This window comes from Chinchilla lanigera, unplaced genomic scaffold, assembly GCF_000276665.1.
Source record: "Chinchilla lanigera isolate Chin_1 unplaced genomic scaffold, ChiLan1.0 scaffold00013, whole genome shotgun sequence".
In the NCBI taxonomy this organism is placed as follows: Eukaryota; Metazoa; Chordata; class Mammalia; order Rodentia; family Chinchillidae; genus Chinchilla; species Chinchilla lanigera.
Window position 1 is genome coordinate 17,468,222 of NW_004955414.1, and position 15,883 is coordinate 17,484,104.

Consider the following 15,883-nt stretch of genomic DNA (forward strand, 5'->3'; position numbering starts at 1 on the left):
TACCACACTTTGAGAAAGATACTGATTTGCTCATTAAGTGGTTATTCAACACCTACCAAATATCTAGCACTTTCCTGTGTCAGGAATACAGCTGTTCAAAATTAAAACAAAGACAAACTCCTACCTTATGGATCTTATTTTTCTTGGTAGGAAGACAAATGATAAACTAGATAAATAATGTGTAGTAGTAAGTGGTGATGGTGGCAGTGGAGAAAATGAAGCAAAGAGGCAAAGGAAGGATGTTAATTTTACATAGGTTAGCAAAAGAAGGCCTCATTAAGAAGGCAGCATTAAAGATCTAAAGAAGATAAGGGCTGGAGGTATAGTTCAGTGGTGGAGCACTTGCCTACCGCATAGGAAGCCATGAGTTCAATCCTATGCACCAGGTGATGGGGATTGAGATACTTCTAAGAAGAATAATTAGGCTGGTAAAAGGGACCACCAAGAGATCTCACATGCCTTACATACAGAATCTTAAAAAACCATGTGAAGTAGGGATTGTTATCTCCATTTTAAAATGAAGACATGGGCAGAGTTGGGGAACTTGTGCCCTGTCAAAAGAGGCAGCTACTTCTTAGCTCCTGTTCATTGCTGTCTTAGATTCTAAGAGGTGAAACCTTGTGATTCATTCTACTGTAGGTTAGTTGTTTACCTGGGCCTGCCTGCTTTTTTTTAAGTCAGTTTTGCTGGCCAGTTGCCCAAGCCAAACAAAATATGCTTGCAACAACCCCTAGGCTGCCAACATGCAGCCTCTTCTGTAACAGTTACAATTTCAGTGAACTTAAAGATGAAGCCCCGATAGTGGCTCCATCTGAGTTAATAGTCTGACATGTGCAGTAATGGGAGAGGACCGCTTTAAATGATTGTGAATCTGTGCCACTGTGAACAGTTACAGGCCAGTAGCTTTCTATACTTTTTGTTGAATCAGGTATATCCATCCTATAGCCCACAGAATGACTGAGGACCTGGATAGCTAGCAGTGCAGCACCACAAAATCATAAGCTTTTAATGTTATTATGTGATTTTTAGCAGTATTTTCCATGAATTGATTGCACGGTGCTGAAGCTTGGACTGTGTAGGCAACAATAAAATGGTATATAGGGAAGGGCCCGGTGCAGTGCTAACTCCGCCTCCTGTGCCCACCATACTGTCAGTGGAATTGAAGCCCACGTGTATCAGATGTTAGGTACACTCACGCAACATGGGAAGTGATTTAGCCACTTTCCTCATTGCTGGGACAGAATGCTCGACACCTATAACTTAAAGGAGGAGTTTATTTGGGCTTATGGTTTTAGAAATTTTAGTCCATAGTCTGCAGGCTCCAAGGCGGAAATGGCATGACAGAGGAGCACGGCAAAGGAATGCTACTCGCCTGAGACCTTCCAGGAAGCAGATGGAGAAAGGAAGAGCCAGGGAGGGAGATACACCTTTCCATGTCACACCTCTGGTCCCCCACAACCAGACCTCCTGGCAGCACAGTCAGCTGCAGAACTCATTAATGGATGAGTCCACTGATGAGCAGAATGCCCCCCCCCAAAATTTCCAGCTCTATGCACCTGAGAATTTGGGGAGACATTCTGTATCTCAACCATAACAGCAAGTAAAACAGTGATTACCAATAATAGTATTTCAACCTAGTATTTATTTATATATATTAACTCTATTATATGTTTTATACATGGCCCAAGATAATGCAACCCAGGCAAGCCAAAGGGTTGGACACTCATGAATTTGGATGTAATCTTTAAAGGTTTCTTTCACCCGTAAGGTTCTGGGGCCTAAGATTAAATGGGCTGTTTCAGTAGCACTAAAAAACTGAGATTTTGGGAAGAATACAGCAAATACATAAACCAAATTATCTTCCTGGTCGTCATTATACTGACATACAGAGCTGAATCAGTGAGCCAGCTAGTATTTATGACAGATCAACTATACTTTCTGCTTCTCAGAGTTGGGCTTTAGAATAAATAGCAGAGAGTTGGAAGAAAAATCAGAAACTTATACCTCCACTGTTTAGTAGGGGTTGTGCCACTGGCACATAGGAAACAAGGGAAATATGATGGCTCTTGTGTAGGGTACCAGTTTCTCCTTGAAAAATCAAGAGAAGATATTCATCTTGCCAACTTAGCCTTTAGAAAAGCTTTTCTAAACAATAGCTCTTTCAACAGTGAAACCACTTGGAGGCCAATGAATGGGTTAGTGTGCTTAGATTTCTCTTTTTTGTCTTAATCAATTCCTTTATAAAACCTGCTTTAGGAAGTGTCTTAAGTACCAGTTCCCCCTCAGGTGTAAATGATTAAGAGAGGGGTTTTACATAACAGGGATAAAAGATAAACTTAATTCAGCTGAGGATATAGCTCAGCAGTATAGGGTCTGCCTGGCAAGCACAAGGTCGTGAGTTAGATTCCTGGTATTAAAAAAAAAGAAAGGTCAGTATCCTTAAGTTATATGTCAGGCTCGGTGTTTGAAAGATAAGCTTAATTCAATTCGAGTATCTTTTACATACCTGTCTCATTAGCAGTCATTGTTTTTAATTTTAAGGTTGAGATGATAAATGTTTCAGTTCCTGCCCTTTTCAGTTTAGTGAAGGACACAGACTCAGAAGCAGATTCACTGCAATTATTGTGTGATGCATGCAGCAATTAAAAGTCTTCATTAAAACATTTTATGAGGTTTCTGATATAGGCCAGATACTATACCAGATACCAAGAATATAATGAACAACAAAAGCTAATCCCTGCACTGTAAATTGATTGATTGCTATAAACATTTATAACACTGCATGATAAATTCTTTGGTAGAGTTAAATACTGGGAGCTCTGAGAGCACAGGGGAAATATTTTGCTTTAAGGAAGTGATAATTGGAATGGTTACACAATAAAATAGCAAGACTATTAGCTCTTTAGGAATATTTTGGGTATAGAAGAAAAATCTTTTCTGCATGACCCTAGAACCCAATGGAGTCTATTATTGATAAGTACTTGTCATTTACCTCTTTATTCATAATGTGTTTATTTAGTGCACCCACCTCATTAAAGAATCTTTTTTTTTTGGTTTTTTTGTTTTTTGGTTTTTCTCCGGTACCAGGAACCAAAATCACGACCTTGCGCTTGCCAGGCAGGCGCTTTTGCCGCTGAGCTAAATCCCCAGCCCCCCATTAAAGAATCTTAAGCTCTATCAAATAAGTATCAACTAGAAACCAAAAGGAAAAAGGTTTCCTGCTGTAGACTAAGTTTCTTTAGCTGGAAAACAGATTCTCGCCAAATTTCTAATTCTAGGAAACTATATTTTCCCCACCTTTTCTCAGTAAATAAACAAGCCAGTCATTTTCCAGCTGAATCCCAAAGAAAGTTTTTTTTCCTTTTAATAAAAAAGATACAGGGGCTGGGGATTTAGCTCAGCGGCACAACGCCTGCCTGGCAAGTGCAAGGTCGTGAGTTCAATTCCTGGTACCCGAAAAAAAAAAAAAAAAAACAAAACAAAAAAAAATAGAAAAGATACATTGAATTGTGAATATAATGCTGTGTAGCCATTATTTACTGACAGAAAAAAATTTAATATGTTAAATGAAAAAATAGTTAGAAAGCAGTGTACACAATCTGCAGTTTTCACAAAAGAAAACCAAAATGTATGTGTAGGCATATGTATGCCTACATAAAAACTTTAAGATGTCAAAGTGTTAAGAATCTGGCTAGTGACCTTAGTAGACACATTAGTTTTCTATGGCTGCATAACAAGTTGCCACAAACTTATCACTTAAAACAAAACTCATTTATTACTTCACAGTTCTGTAGATTAGAAATACATGGCATGATAGGATTTTATGGTCAAAATCAAGGTGTCAGCCAAGCTGTTCTGATCTGAAGGTTCGGGAGAAAAATTCACTTTCAAGCTTATTTTTATTGCTGACAGAATTCAGTTCCTTGCAGTAATAGCACTCAGATTCCCTTTCATTGCTGGCTGTCAGCCTTGGACCACTTTGAGCTCCTGCAAGCCACATGCATTTAAACCTCTGCCTTCTTCAAGTCAGCAGTGATGAATCCTTCACACGCTTCAAATCTGTGACTTGTATCCTTCAACCAGCCAGAGAAAACTGCTTTTAAAGGTTTATGCAATTAAATCTGGCCTCGCAAGATAGTCCCCCGTCTTTTTTTTCCCTTGCAAGATAGCGACCTGCCCACCAGTAGTGGGTATTAAACCCAGGCCCTTGCACATGCTAAGCAAGAACAGTACCACTGAGCTACTTTAGTCTCCCTGTCTTAAAATTGACTTGATTTGGAGCCTTGATTACATCTTCACGATCTCTTTGCAACAATATTTAGATGATTGTTTGAATCACTAGGAAAAGGTACGTATACACCAGGGCTGGGAATCTTAGGGGAACCATCTAAGTTTTTTTTTTGTTTTTGGTTTTTGTTGTTCTTGTTTTTCAGTATTGGGGAATGAACCCAGGCTTTCACATTGAGCTACATCTCCAGTCTTCTACATTTTTTGAGACAGGGTCTTACTAAGTCTCTTAAGTTGCCCCAGCTAGGCTCAAACTTACAATCCTCCTGTCTCTGCCTTCCAGAGTGATGGGATTACAAGCGCATACCACCACGCCTAGCTTGGCTGGGGGTACAATCTTAGAATTCTGTCTACTACAATGGGTGGTCATTATTTTGTTTGATTTACCTATGTTTTCACATCATACATTGAACATACGATATTTAAGGTTCTGAATAGTTTTTAAGCTATGTTGCTATGTCTGTACTACCAAAATAATAGATGTTTATGGATCCATTTGGCATATTTTGGTGGGTTTTCTGTTTGTTTCTTGACCTAACCACCATATTTTATTTCCAGAAGTTATAAAACTTTAGGAGGTAAATACTCTGTTGCTAGTCTTACCATTTAAGCAGCTATGAAGTCTCAAGAAAATAATACTTTCCATGTTCCTTGTAATAATACCCTTGCAACATTGCCCTCAGCTTTTAAAAGAAGCCCCCCTAGGCAGAAGGATCACAAGTTTGAGCCTAACCTGGAGAACTTAGGAATTTAATGAGACCGTGAATGAAAATTCAAAATTAAAAAAGGACTGTGGCCAGGTGTGGTGCTGCACGTCTGTGATCCTAGCACTTGGGAGGCTGAGGCAGGAGGATCACTGTGAGTTCAAGGCCAGCCTGGGCTACATAGTGAGTTCAAGGGCAACCTGAACTACATAGCAAGACCATGTCTCAATAGAGATATAGATAGATAGATAGATAGATAGATAGATAGATAGATAGAGAGAGAGAGAGAGAGATAGGACTGTGGATGTAGCTCATTGTGAAAGCTCCAGGTACAGTCCTCAGTACTAGAGGAAGAAAAAGCCTGAGAACTAAATTAAGGATTATAGAAAATACAGTGACTAAAAACATAGGGTATAAACTCATTCCCTTTGTACAGGAGCCCCCTTTAATGCTCAAGAGATGCTTGAAACTAGACAGTACTGCACTCTATATATACTATATATTTTTTTGTTGTTTTGTTGTTGTTGTTGTTTGTCTTTTTGAGACAGAGCCTCACTTATGCAGTTCAGGCTGGCCTTGAGCTCACTTTGTAGCCCAGGCTGATCTCAAACTTGCAACGATCCTCCTGCCTCAGCCTCCCGAGTGCTGGGATTACAGGCGTGAGCCACCATGCCCGGCTCCTTTATGTATATATCTATGATAAAGTTTAATTTATAAATTAGGCAGTCAGAGATTAACAATAATAACTAATAACAAGATAGAATAATTATAATAATATACTAGAATGAAATTGCTAGCATTACTACTCTTGTGCTTTAGTGCCATTATTAAATAAGAGTAGCCAGGTGTGGTGGCGCACACTTATAATCCCAGCATTCAGGAGCCTGAGTCAGGAGGATTGCTCCAGTTTGATGCCAGGCTGGGCTACAAAGTGAGTTAAGGCCAGCCTGAACTGCATAGTGAAACCCTGTCTCAAAAAGACAAAAAAAAAAAGAGTTACTCGAACACAGGCACTGTGATACAGTGACCTTAGAACTTATAACTGAAATAGCTACTGTGATATGTGGCAAACAGGCAGGTGGGACACACAGCATGGATACCACTGGACAAAGGGATGATTCCTATCCAGGACGGGACAGCATAAGATTTCATCATGCTACTCTGAACAGCACACAATTTAAAATTTATGGATTGTGTATTCTGGAATTTTCTAATAGTTTTGACTAAAATTGTAGACTATAAAAACTTTTGTTCATGTATATAGCCTGGGCAAGTTACTTATCTTCTCTGCCTCAATTTTTTCACCTAGAAAATGAAGTACTACACATTGGGAAGATTAAGTAAATTAATACTTGCAAAGTACTTAGGGTACTACCTGCCACATGCTAAAGGTTCAATAAATGTTGCCTGCTATTGTTGCTATTACTTGAGGAACAGGTTAACTTTTACCTGTCGGAAAGTCTGAAGCATTGGGTTTTATTTCACCTTTTCTATTAATCTGCTGTATGATATTGGGTGAGTCGTGGAAGTTTTTTGCCATTCTTTTCTTCATTCATAAATATATAAACTTGGAAAATTATAGGTATCACTATGGCTTCTAAAGTTTTAGGTGATATTGACATATTCCTTGGTTAAGAATGGCATTGAAACTCTTACACAATAAGAGTTCAGTAAGTTATCTGGATATAAAAATAAATTATAGGTGTGACTAACTTTATTACATACAAATACCAGTTGGAATAGTTGAATGCGTGGGGATATAATGACTGCCAAAGAAGCTCAGTCTCTGGAATAGGGATTTTATCATTGATGTGATGTTAGCATCTAAGACAGGGCACAAATAGAAACTCAGCAGGCATCTGTTGTTACGTGAATGTTGGTAAGGAATCCTCAAACTGGTGAGGAAGGCAGGTACGGAAGCCATTACCTTGTGGCAAGTCCTATGATAGAGGAAAACATATTGCATATTGCAAGTATTTCTGCTAGATTTCAGATTTTTTTTCCTATGTTGGTCCCTTTAGCTCTGTTAGAACAAGGCAATAAACTGCGTAATGCCATGGTGATTTCTGCAATGAAATCAAGCCCGGATACTAGCATGTTGCTGGACAAGGTTCATCCTCCTGTGAAGGAAGATTCTCTTACATCATCAGCACAGTAAGTTACAGGGTTAGACTTGAAACCAAACTGTTCATTTCTTGATAGTTGTTAACCTGTGTTTTCTGTCAGGTTATGAACTGCATAGCCTTAGAACTGTTTAGCAAATTGGGAAAGAAGCCTAAAGTAGGAATTTAAGATACTCGAAATCTTGTCCTAACATTGATACTTGCTAAATATGTGTCTGAGTTAATTCTTTGCTCTCTGTGAATTGGAATGGTTTTATATAAGATGGTAGGGATGTTTTTCCCTCCTTTACAGAAATGAAATGTGATTCTGGTATAGGAAAGAGACTTGCAAAACGTCAAGTTTTATATGTAGTTAAGGCAGTTAAATCTAAAGTATGTTAAGTTTTCTGTGTCAGACTAGCCCCATCTATTTTTACTTAGCTCAGTTAATCATGACTTAGATTTTTCCTATCTGTTAACCACTCAATGAGAAATGTTTTTCCACACCTTAGAATCAGACCTTGTCTTCTAGGAATCAACTTAAAGGTCACATAGAAGATCAAGTGCTCTCTCCAACAGAACATACATTTAGGAAGCATGATACAAAAACTGAAACTAGAGCCATACAGCTACTATTAGGCAGGTAAGTGCTCATGTGTGTGTGTGTGTGTGTGTGTGTGTGTGTGTGTGTGTGTGATGCTGGGTATCAAACGGGACCTTGCACATGCTAGGCAAGCACTTTGCCACTGAGTTACACATCCAGCTCCATGCAAGTGCTGGTAACTAGCTTACTAGCTTTCTTGTTTTTTAATTCTTTCTCCAACTCATTGAATACATTGTTAGATTCATCTTTTTAGAGCAAAACTTCCTTACACTGACCAAGTCCTCTTTCCTATTCTTTAAACTACAACTTGTTGCCTACTAAATAAAGAACCAGTCTTTATCCTTTTTTTCCAGGCTTCACTTACAGAAATGTCTGCAGTCAACTTTCCCTTCTTATCTCCCAACTCTTTTTCCCACCACCAGTGACAGCATAGGGTGACGAAGATAGCATTCAAACTCAAGCTGAAATTTGAGATCTATTGGGTATGGTGGTATGATTTTTAAGCAGGTATCTCAGCTTCAAAGGAACCAATAAAATTAGAATTATTCATAACTTTGCAAAATTGTTAGGAGAAATAGAAATGATACACATAAAGCAGTCAACACCATGCTTGACACATAGTAGTTTGATTATTAGAAACTGTTATTGTTACTGTTATTACTAATATGTCCCCTCACACCAGCCTCATCTATTTATTGTCTCTGCATAGGATTCTGTACCTATCTTGGGAAAGTAGTAGGGCATAGAGGTTAAAAGCAATATACGCTGAGTTACTGAGCAGTGAGAAAAATATTTTTCAGAAACTAAACTTAGTTTAATTTGGTTAAAGTTTAGAAAAGTGGCAAGACTACATAATCATTTGGTATTTGTCTTACTTTTTTTATTATAAGAAGAAAAATGAAACAATTTCAAAATAAGATAATAGGAGAGTAACAATGATTAATACATTGTATATTGTTATATTCAGAGTAGTTACTCAGGTTACAAAATATAAGCATGAGATATTGTCCAAACAATATTAGCACAAACCTTTCTGTTCAGTGAATTAAGAGAAATTAACAGTATATCTCTTTTAGCTATCCTGTTTATATATATGTATAATTTTCGCCAGGTGTGATGGTGCATGCCTGTAATCTCAGCACTCAGGAGGCTGAGGCAAAAGTATCATTGCAAGTTTGAGACCAGCCTGGGCTACAAAGTGAGCTCAAGGCCAGCCTGAACTGCATAGTGAGATCCTCTTTCAAAAAGACAAAAAATAAGTTAATTAATTAAATTATGATCTCAGGGTACATCCATTTACCTAAAAATGTTCTCAAGTTTATCCTTTATGTAGCCACAGTAGAAAAGAGCCTGTCAGTTCCTTAAACTGTTACACATAGATTTAGCATATGACTCCAATAATTCAAATTGTAGGTATATACCCAAGGGAAATACACACACATACATCACATAAAAATGTGTGTATGAACAAACCCAACAGCATTATTCATAGTGGCTAAAAATTAGAAACAAACCAGAGATGTATCAGTTGTGAATGAATTTTTAAAATGTAGAATACCCATCAGTGGAGTCTTATTTGGCCTTAAAAATGAGGTGCTGATACATGGTACAGTATGGATGAACCTTGAAAACATGCTAGTTGGAAGAAGCCAGTCCCCAAGTGGATATATGTCTTATGGTTCAGTTCATATGAAATATCTAAAATAGGCAAGTCTGTGAAAGAAAGGGTGTATATTATTTGTTTCTGAGGGCTGGCAGGTAATAATAGCTAAATGTTGTGACATTTTCTTTTAAAGTTAGGAAAATTTTCTGACCTCAATTGTGCTGACAGTTTTTCCTTTTTGTGAGTATACTAACAACTATTGAATTGGTCATATTCTATGGGTAATTATATGGTATGTGAATTTTATTGTTCCATTTTTTATTTTTTATTACAATATGTTTGTAGTACATAATGATTATATTCCTTAAGGGGAGTTCATACATATGCATAACACCTCGCAAATCTTTTCTCATCCCGTTCCCCTTCACTCTTTCTCCTCTCCCTCGATCTCCCTCCATCTCTTGGTCCCCTTCTCATTTGCAAAAGATCTGTTTCCCTTTTTCCTATTATCTGTCTTTTATTTTGTGCTTTATTTATATTTTCAGTTCCTCATATAAGAGAAACCATGTGATAGTCAAGCTTGTGTGTCTGGTTTATTTCATTTACCATCGTGTTCTCAAGGCGCATCCATGTTCATGCAAATGACTCGTTTATCCTTCTTTATGGCAGCATTGTACTCCATTGTGTGTAAATACCATGTTTTCTTTATCCATTCATGTGTTGATGGGCACATAGGCCACTTTCAAGATTTAGCTATTATGAATTGTGGGGCTACAAACGCAGGTATGCGTGTATCACTGTAATGTGATGTTTTTAACTCTTTCAGGAAGATACCTGAATAGCTGGGTTAATTCAATAGCTGGGTTAATTGAATTTCTAATTTTAGTTTTTTGCGTAAACTCCAAACTGATTTCCATAATGATGGTTCCATTCCCACCAATGGTACAGGCTGGTGCCTTTTCCCCACTCAGCCTCACCAACAATTATTGCTTGATTTCTTGATGATAGCTGTTCTTTCTTTTTAGGGTAAGATAGACTCTCAATATTGCCTAATTTATATTTCTTTAATGGCCAGAGATGTTGAACATTTTTCCATGTATTTATTGCCCATTTGTAGTTCTAAACTTTGAATTCAGTAGCCCATTTCTTAATTGAGTCTTTATGGTGGGGGGACTCTAATTTTTAGAGTTCTTTATGTAGTCTAGACATTAGTCTTCTGTCCATTGGCAAAAAAAAAAATTTCCCATTCTGTAGTTTATCTCTTCACTCTGTTGGTTTTTACTTTTGCTTGGCAGAAGCTTTTTAATTTGATACGATTGCATTTGTGGATTCTTGATGTTATTTCTTGTGCAATAAGGGCTCTGTTCAGAAAATTCTTATCTAAACCTATGACTTCAAGAATTTCAAACATCCTTCAGCACTTTGTTTCTATTTAGATCTTTGATCCATTTTGATTTTAGTTTAGTACATGATATCTCACCATACATCTCATGAGTTTAGATGCAATGTGCATGTGGATATCCAGTTTTCCCAGCACCCTTTATTAAAGGGGCTATCTCTCCAGTGTGTTTTTGGCCCCTTTGTCAAAGATCAGATACTACTGTAATTCCCTGGGGTTGTTTCTGCATCCTGTATTTGTTTTATTATAAGTTTTTGTGCTACTACATGCTATTTTTTTCACTCTACGTTTGTAATGTAACATCAAATCTGGAATTGTGATGCCTCTTGCTTTGTTCTTTTTACCAAGAATTGCTTTTGCTATTTTGGGTTTCTTCTGGTTCCATATGAACTCCAGTTCTTTGATGAATCTTGTTGATATTCTAATTGGGATTGGATTAAATCTGTTTATCAGTTTTGGACCTATAGCCATTTTGACTGAATTGGTTCTGCTTCTCCAAGAACAAGAAATATCTTTCCATTTTCTTATGTCCTCCTTTTTCAGAGTACTACAGTTTTTATTATAGAGGTCTTTTACTTCCTTAGTTAGGTTAATACCTAAGTGTTTAATTTGTCTTGGTGCTATTGTGAATGGTATTGTTTTCCTAATTTCTTTTTCAGCGAGTTCATTATTGGTGTACAGGAACACTATTGATTTTTGTGTGTGGATTTGTGTCCTGCTACTTATTCTAGGAGTCTTTTGGTGGAATTTTCTGGGTCTTCTATGAAAATGATCATGTCATCTGCAAATGATAGTTTCACCTCTTTGTTTCCTTTTTTTTTTTTTTTTTTTTTTTTTTTGTCTTTTTTGAGACAGGGTCTCTCTATGCAGTTCAGGCTGGCCTTGAGCTCACTTTGTAGTGAGGCTCTTACGCATATTTTGTAGCCCAGGCTGGTCTTGAACTCGCAACGATCCTTCTGCCTCAGCCTCCCGAGTGCTGGGATTACAGGTGTGCACCACCACACCAGACTCTTATTTCCTGTACAGTACATATCCCTTTCATTTCTCTTGCTGATTGCTTTGGCTAATGTTTTAAGAGCAATATTGAACCAGAGTGGTGATAGTGGACATCTTGTCCTGTTCCTGTAAGTGTGAGCTCCTTGAAGGCAAAGTATGTGTATATTTTGGCTTTATTTCTCTTACAGTAACAGCACTTAATGAATATGTTGATGGCCTTAATAAATTCTTAATGAAAATCTATTATTAATAATAAAAGCAACAATATTTATTAAATACTATCTATCTGGCACTGAACTCTGCATTTCATTGCTCTTTCTACTTTGCTTCTCTTACAAACTAGCAGCTCTACTTAAATTCTCAAGAAGATAGTTACATAATCACTTTGAGAAAAAATTTTCAGTTTATACAAGGGCCCCAAAGAAAAAGTACAAAGTAAAAAATTTACTCTAAAATACTTCCATAATGGTATGAACTTTTAAAAAGAAAAAGTGAAATTATTCCTTAAAATTCTGAGTTTATAGTTTTATGGATATGCTTACTTCCCTATTAACTTACAAATGTGTTGTAAAGTCTTTTATTCATTTTTATATCCCACATAAAACCAATCATGCCGTAATAAATCCTAAATACATATGTTTGCTTAATGGAAGAGGGCATATTTATGAATTAGACATTTTTTCCCATAAAAACAACATACAACATTTACCTATTTGAATTGTAGTTACCTTTTTTCTTCCTACTTAAAGCATGAACACCACAAGAGTACAGTTTGTGTTATCTTAGCCATCTCTGTGTCATTCAGGATCTAGCACATAATAGGTGACCACTAAACATTGTTGAGTAGATGAAAGAGGTCACAATCAGTGTCAGTAGTAGGTTTTAAGTACTAGCTGTTGTCATCCCACAGGAAGTAGATTATAATTGGTGAATATTTATCTAGCAGTTTCTGTTTAATGTGATTCTTTTGTTTACCGTATCTTCTTCCCGATTTAGAACTTTAGAAATCTTTACTAAAGGAAGAATATTTCTGGTGAAACTTCTGTTATAGTTCTTCTGTTTTACTTTTCATATCTCTGCAGTGCTGAATTATCCAAAGATCATTGCTGGAATGGATTAGGCTCCCCTCCAGATTCCCCATCTCCTGGGAGTGATGTGTATTGCAGCAGTGAGCTGAATGACCCTCAGTATGACCAGAGTCTCCTGGAGAACTTATTTTATACGGCACCTGTAAGTCATTGAATCTGAAGCTTCAGGAACATAAGTCTATATAATATCAGTAGTTATGAACATGACAAACTTTCCAGGTAGAAGGCTATTCATTTTACATGCCTTCCCTTATTTAATCATAGTGATATTCTGAAGAAGAATTATCTTCATTTTATAGATGAGGAGACAGTAAGATTGAATGCTTTGTCCAAGGATACATAGCAAATGTTAGAGCCAAAATTCAGATTCGGATCCTGAGGAAGAACTAATATAGGTATACCGGAGATCCTCCCTTGCCTGATACTTATTCAGAAGACTGCAGAAACACCTCTACTTATAGATGACAGATACCTCCGTTGGCCCTTAAAACAGCATCACCACACTGAGAACCAAGTTTTCAACATATGATTCTTTGACAGATACATTCAAACCAGAGTACTCCTGATTTTCCTTTTTTTCCATATCAGAAAAAGATGACTAAAATACAACTTAGTTTATTCCAGCTCAGTGGTTAGACAATAAGGGCTACAAGGATTCAGAGGAGATAGGGAGAACTGTTACATGAGATTGTAAGAAAAGAACATAGCATTTTAACTGAAACTTGAAAGATGATGTTATTAATGACCAAGAAGAGGAAGTAGAATGACCTATCCAGTAGAGAAAAAGCATATTTGTACACTGAAGAGGATACATTTTAACTCCATGAAAATTTACGTGGAAGGGCTAGGTAATGTAGCTCAGTGGTGGAACACTTGCCTACCATGTGTAAAGCCCTGGGTTTATTTCCCAGCACTGAAAAAAAAGAGAGAGAGAGGAAATAAAGAATTGGGGTAGAAAAAAAATTGATAAGGCAGACTCTACCACAGTGCAGCCTGCATGTATAAAAGATTGTGAGTGTCTAAAGGGAAGAAAGGACATAACAGTGTTTTAGGAATCTTAAAAAAAAAAAAGGAATCTTAACCTAGCAGCCATGTAGGAAGCAAACTGAGAGGATGATTGCCAGGAGCAGAACTATTAGGTTATTAGAGGTGTGAGAGAGAGCCAGAGAATGGCAGCAGTGGAACTGAGGAGGAAGTAAATTGGAAAGACATTATGAATTGCTAGTATTTTATGACTTCCTACCTTAACAGTCACCATGGATACTACATTATCTATAGGAAAAGAAGAAAGCATTTCTTTACTACCCATTTACTACCCATTTTTTACATTCCAGAGCCTTTACATATTATGCCTAATTTATTGAGAACTGTACCAAGTGTTTTTAATTCATTATTGCAATTAATTCTTTACTAGCCCCATGAGATAGTATTATCTCTGTTTAAACATCATGAAACATAAGCTTAAAGATGTTAATTTTAAGTATGTTCATTAAGCAGCAGAACTGGAATGCTCACCCTAGTCTATCTGACATAAACCCTGAATTTTTTCTACTAGTCCACACTGTCTCATAGCCTTAAGTATGGCATTAGAACCTAACCCTGACTTACCTTCCTAACTGCATCTCCCATTTTTATCCTTTACCTACTGTAAACTTCACCCATGCTAGAGCCTCATCCACTGCTCAAGCATTCTAGCTTTTTTGTTATCTTTTTAAGCGAAAGTTATGTATACAAAGAAGAGCTTGCTTAGTCTTAGAGGAATATTTCCTTACTGCTATCCCCAGAGCAATTCTTTTAGTGTCTGTTTTTGTTTCTCCCCCCACATAGAAATCTGATAACAGCATCAGTGATTTTCTAAGTGAAGATGATGATATTTTCCCTGCTAAGAAAATGAATCAGTCAAAAGCTCTTGGCAGATCTTCTAAGGTTCTAGAGCCAAAAGATCATAAGCTGATGAAGAGGACAGCAAGCAAGGAAAACAAGTGAGCCTCTCTCTGAATGCTTGATTACTGGCAAAAGCAAAGGAAGCTGATTTTCATAATATTTCCTCAAGTGAAATTTCATACTTGTGTTTGCCCAACACACACACAGTAGAGTTAAATTATAATAACTCACCTGGGCATGGTGGCCCACGCCTGTAATCCCAGCACTTGGGAGCTAGGAGGATCACCTTTAGTTCAAAGCCAACCTGAACTGCATAACGAGACCCTGCCTCAAAAAAATGAATAGTAACTCAATAAGCGTTGAAATCCTTAAAAGTGGAATAACATGAAAAGATGCATACAGTTAAAATGGTTAATACGAGGTTTTATATGTACTGTGATCATACCTATTTAGAAAATATGCTTAAGAGGAATGAAAAGCAATACATAAAAATGATAGTAATAGTTGTATTAGGGTAGTGGGTACTGGAATAAATTCTTTGTCCTTACTAGAAAAACTTAATTACATTACATCAGTTTCTACGCTTTATAAAAATAATAAGCCTTTATTTTTTTTGAGATTTCCTTTATTGTACATTAGATCAAAATTCTGATAATTAAAGCCATTTCCACTTAACTTATGAATTAAGATGCTTGCCACCCTACCTCTTTCTGTGAAAACTGGATTGTTTCATGTTAAGCCTCTAATTGCCCGCCTGTCTCTATGAACTCCTTGCAGAGATCTGGCTGAACCGCAGCTACTTTCAGAAACTCCAGAAGATGCCCAAGTAATGACACTAAGTGTGGACAGACTGGCGCTTCTGGGTAGGACACATTCTGTCAGGATCATCATTGAGACAATGGGAGTTCCTGTAGATGGTCTTGAGATGACCCCAGGCAAGAAAAGCTCTGCTGGGAAACCACCTAAGCTGACAACAGTAAAAAAGCGGTATGTCTCTAAAATGAAAAAGGTATATTTGACCTTTTTGGAAAGTATATTTCATGATAATAATAACTATGTAGCACATTATAATTTGTAATTCAATTTCATATGCATCATTCAGTTGCTTAAAATATATTGAATTCCCCTAGATCCAAAAAACAAGAGAATATGGAGAAATTAGGATGGGAACTGTGCTTACAGACCTTACATTTAGCAAGAGAGAGAAACAATTAAA

General features: G+C 37.0%; 1 protein-coding gene across 3 annotated transcripts in view; it reads left to right on the plus strand.

Annotated features, from left to right (window-relative positions):
* Nucleotides 1–15,883, plus strand: part of C2cd3 (C2 calcium-dependent domain containing 3) — a 113,614-nt gene that overhangs the window by 23,923 nt on the left and 73,808 nt on the right. For all 3 annotated transcript variants that reach the window (XM_013511937.1, XM_013511935.1, XM_013511936.1), the window contains exons 6-10: nt 7,013–7,145; nt 7,626–7,736; nt 12,778–12,925; nt 14,611–14,765; nt 15,445–15,654. In XM_013511937.1, coding sequence (XP_013367391.1) covers nt 7,013–7,145; nt 7,626–7,736; nt 12,778–12,925; nt 14,611–14,765; nt 15,445–15,654 — 757 coding nt within the window. The remainder of the gene's footprint in view (nt 1–7,012; nt 7,146–7,625; nt 7,737–12,777; nt 12,926–14,610; nt 14,766–15,444; nt 15,655–15,883) is intronic.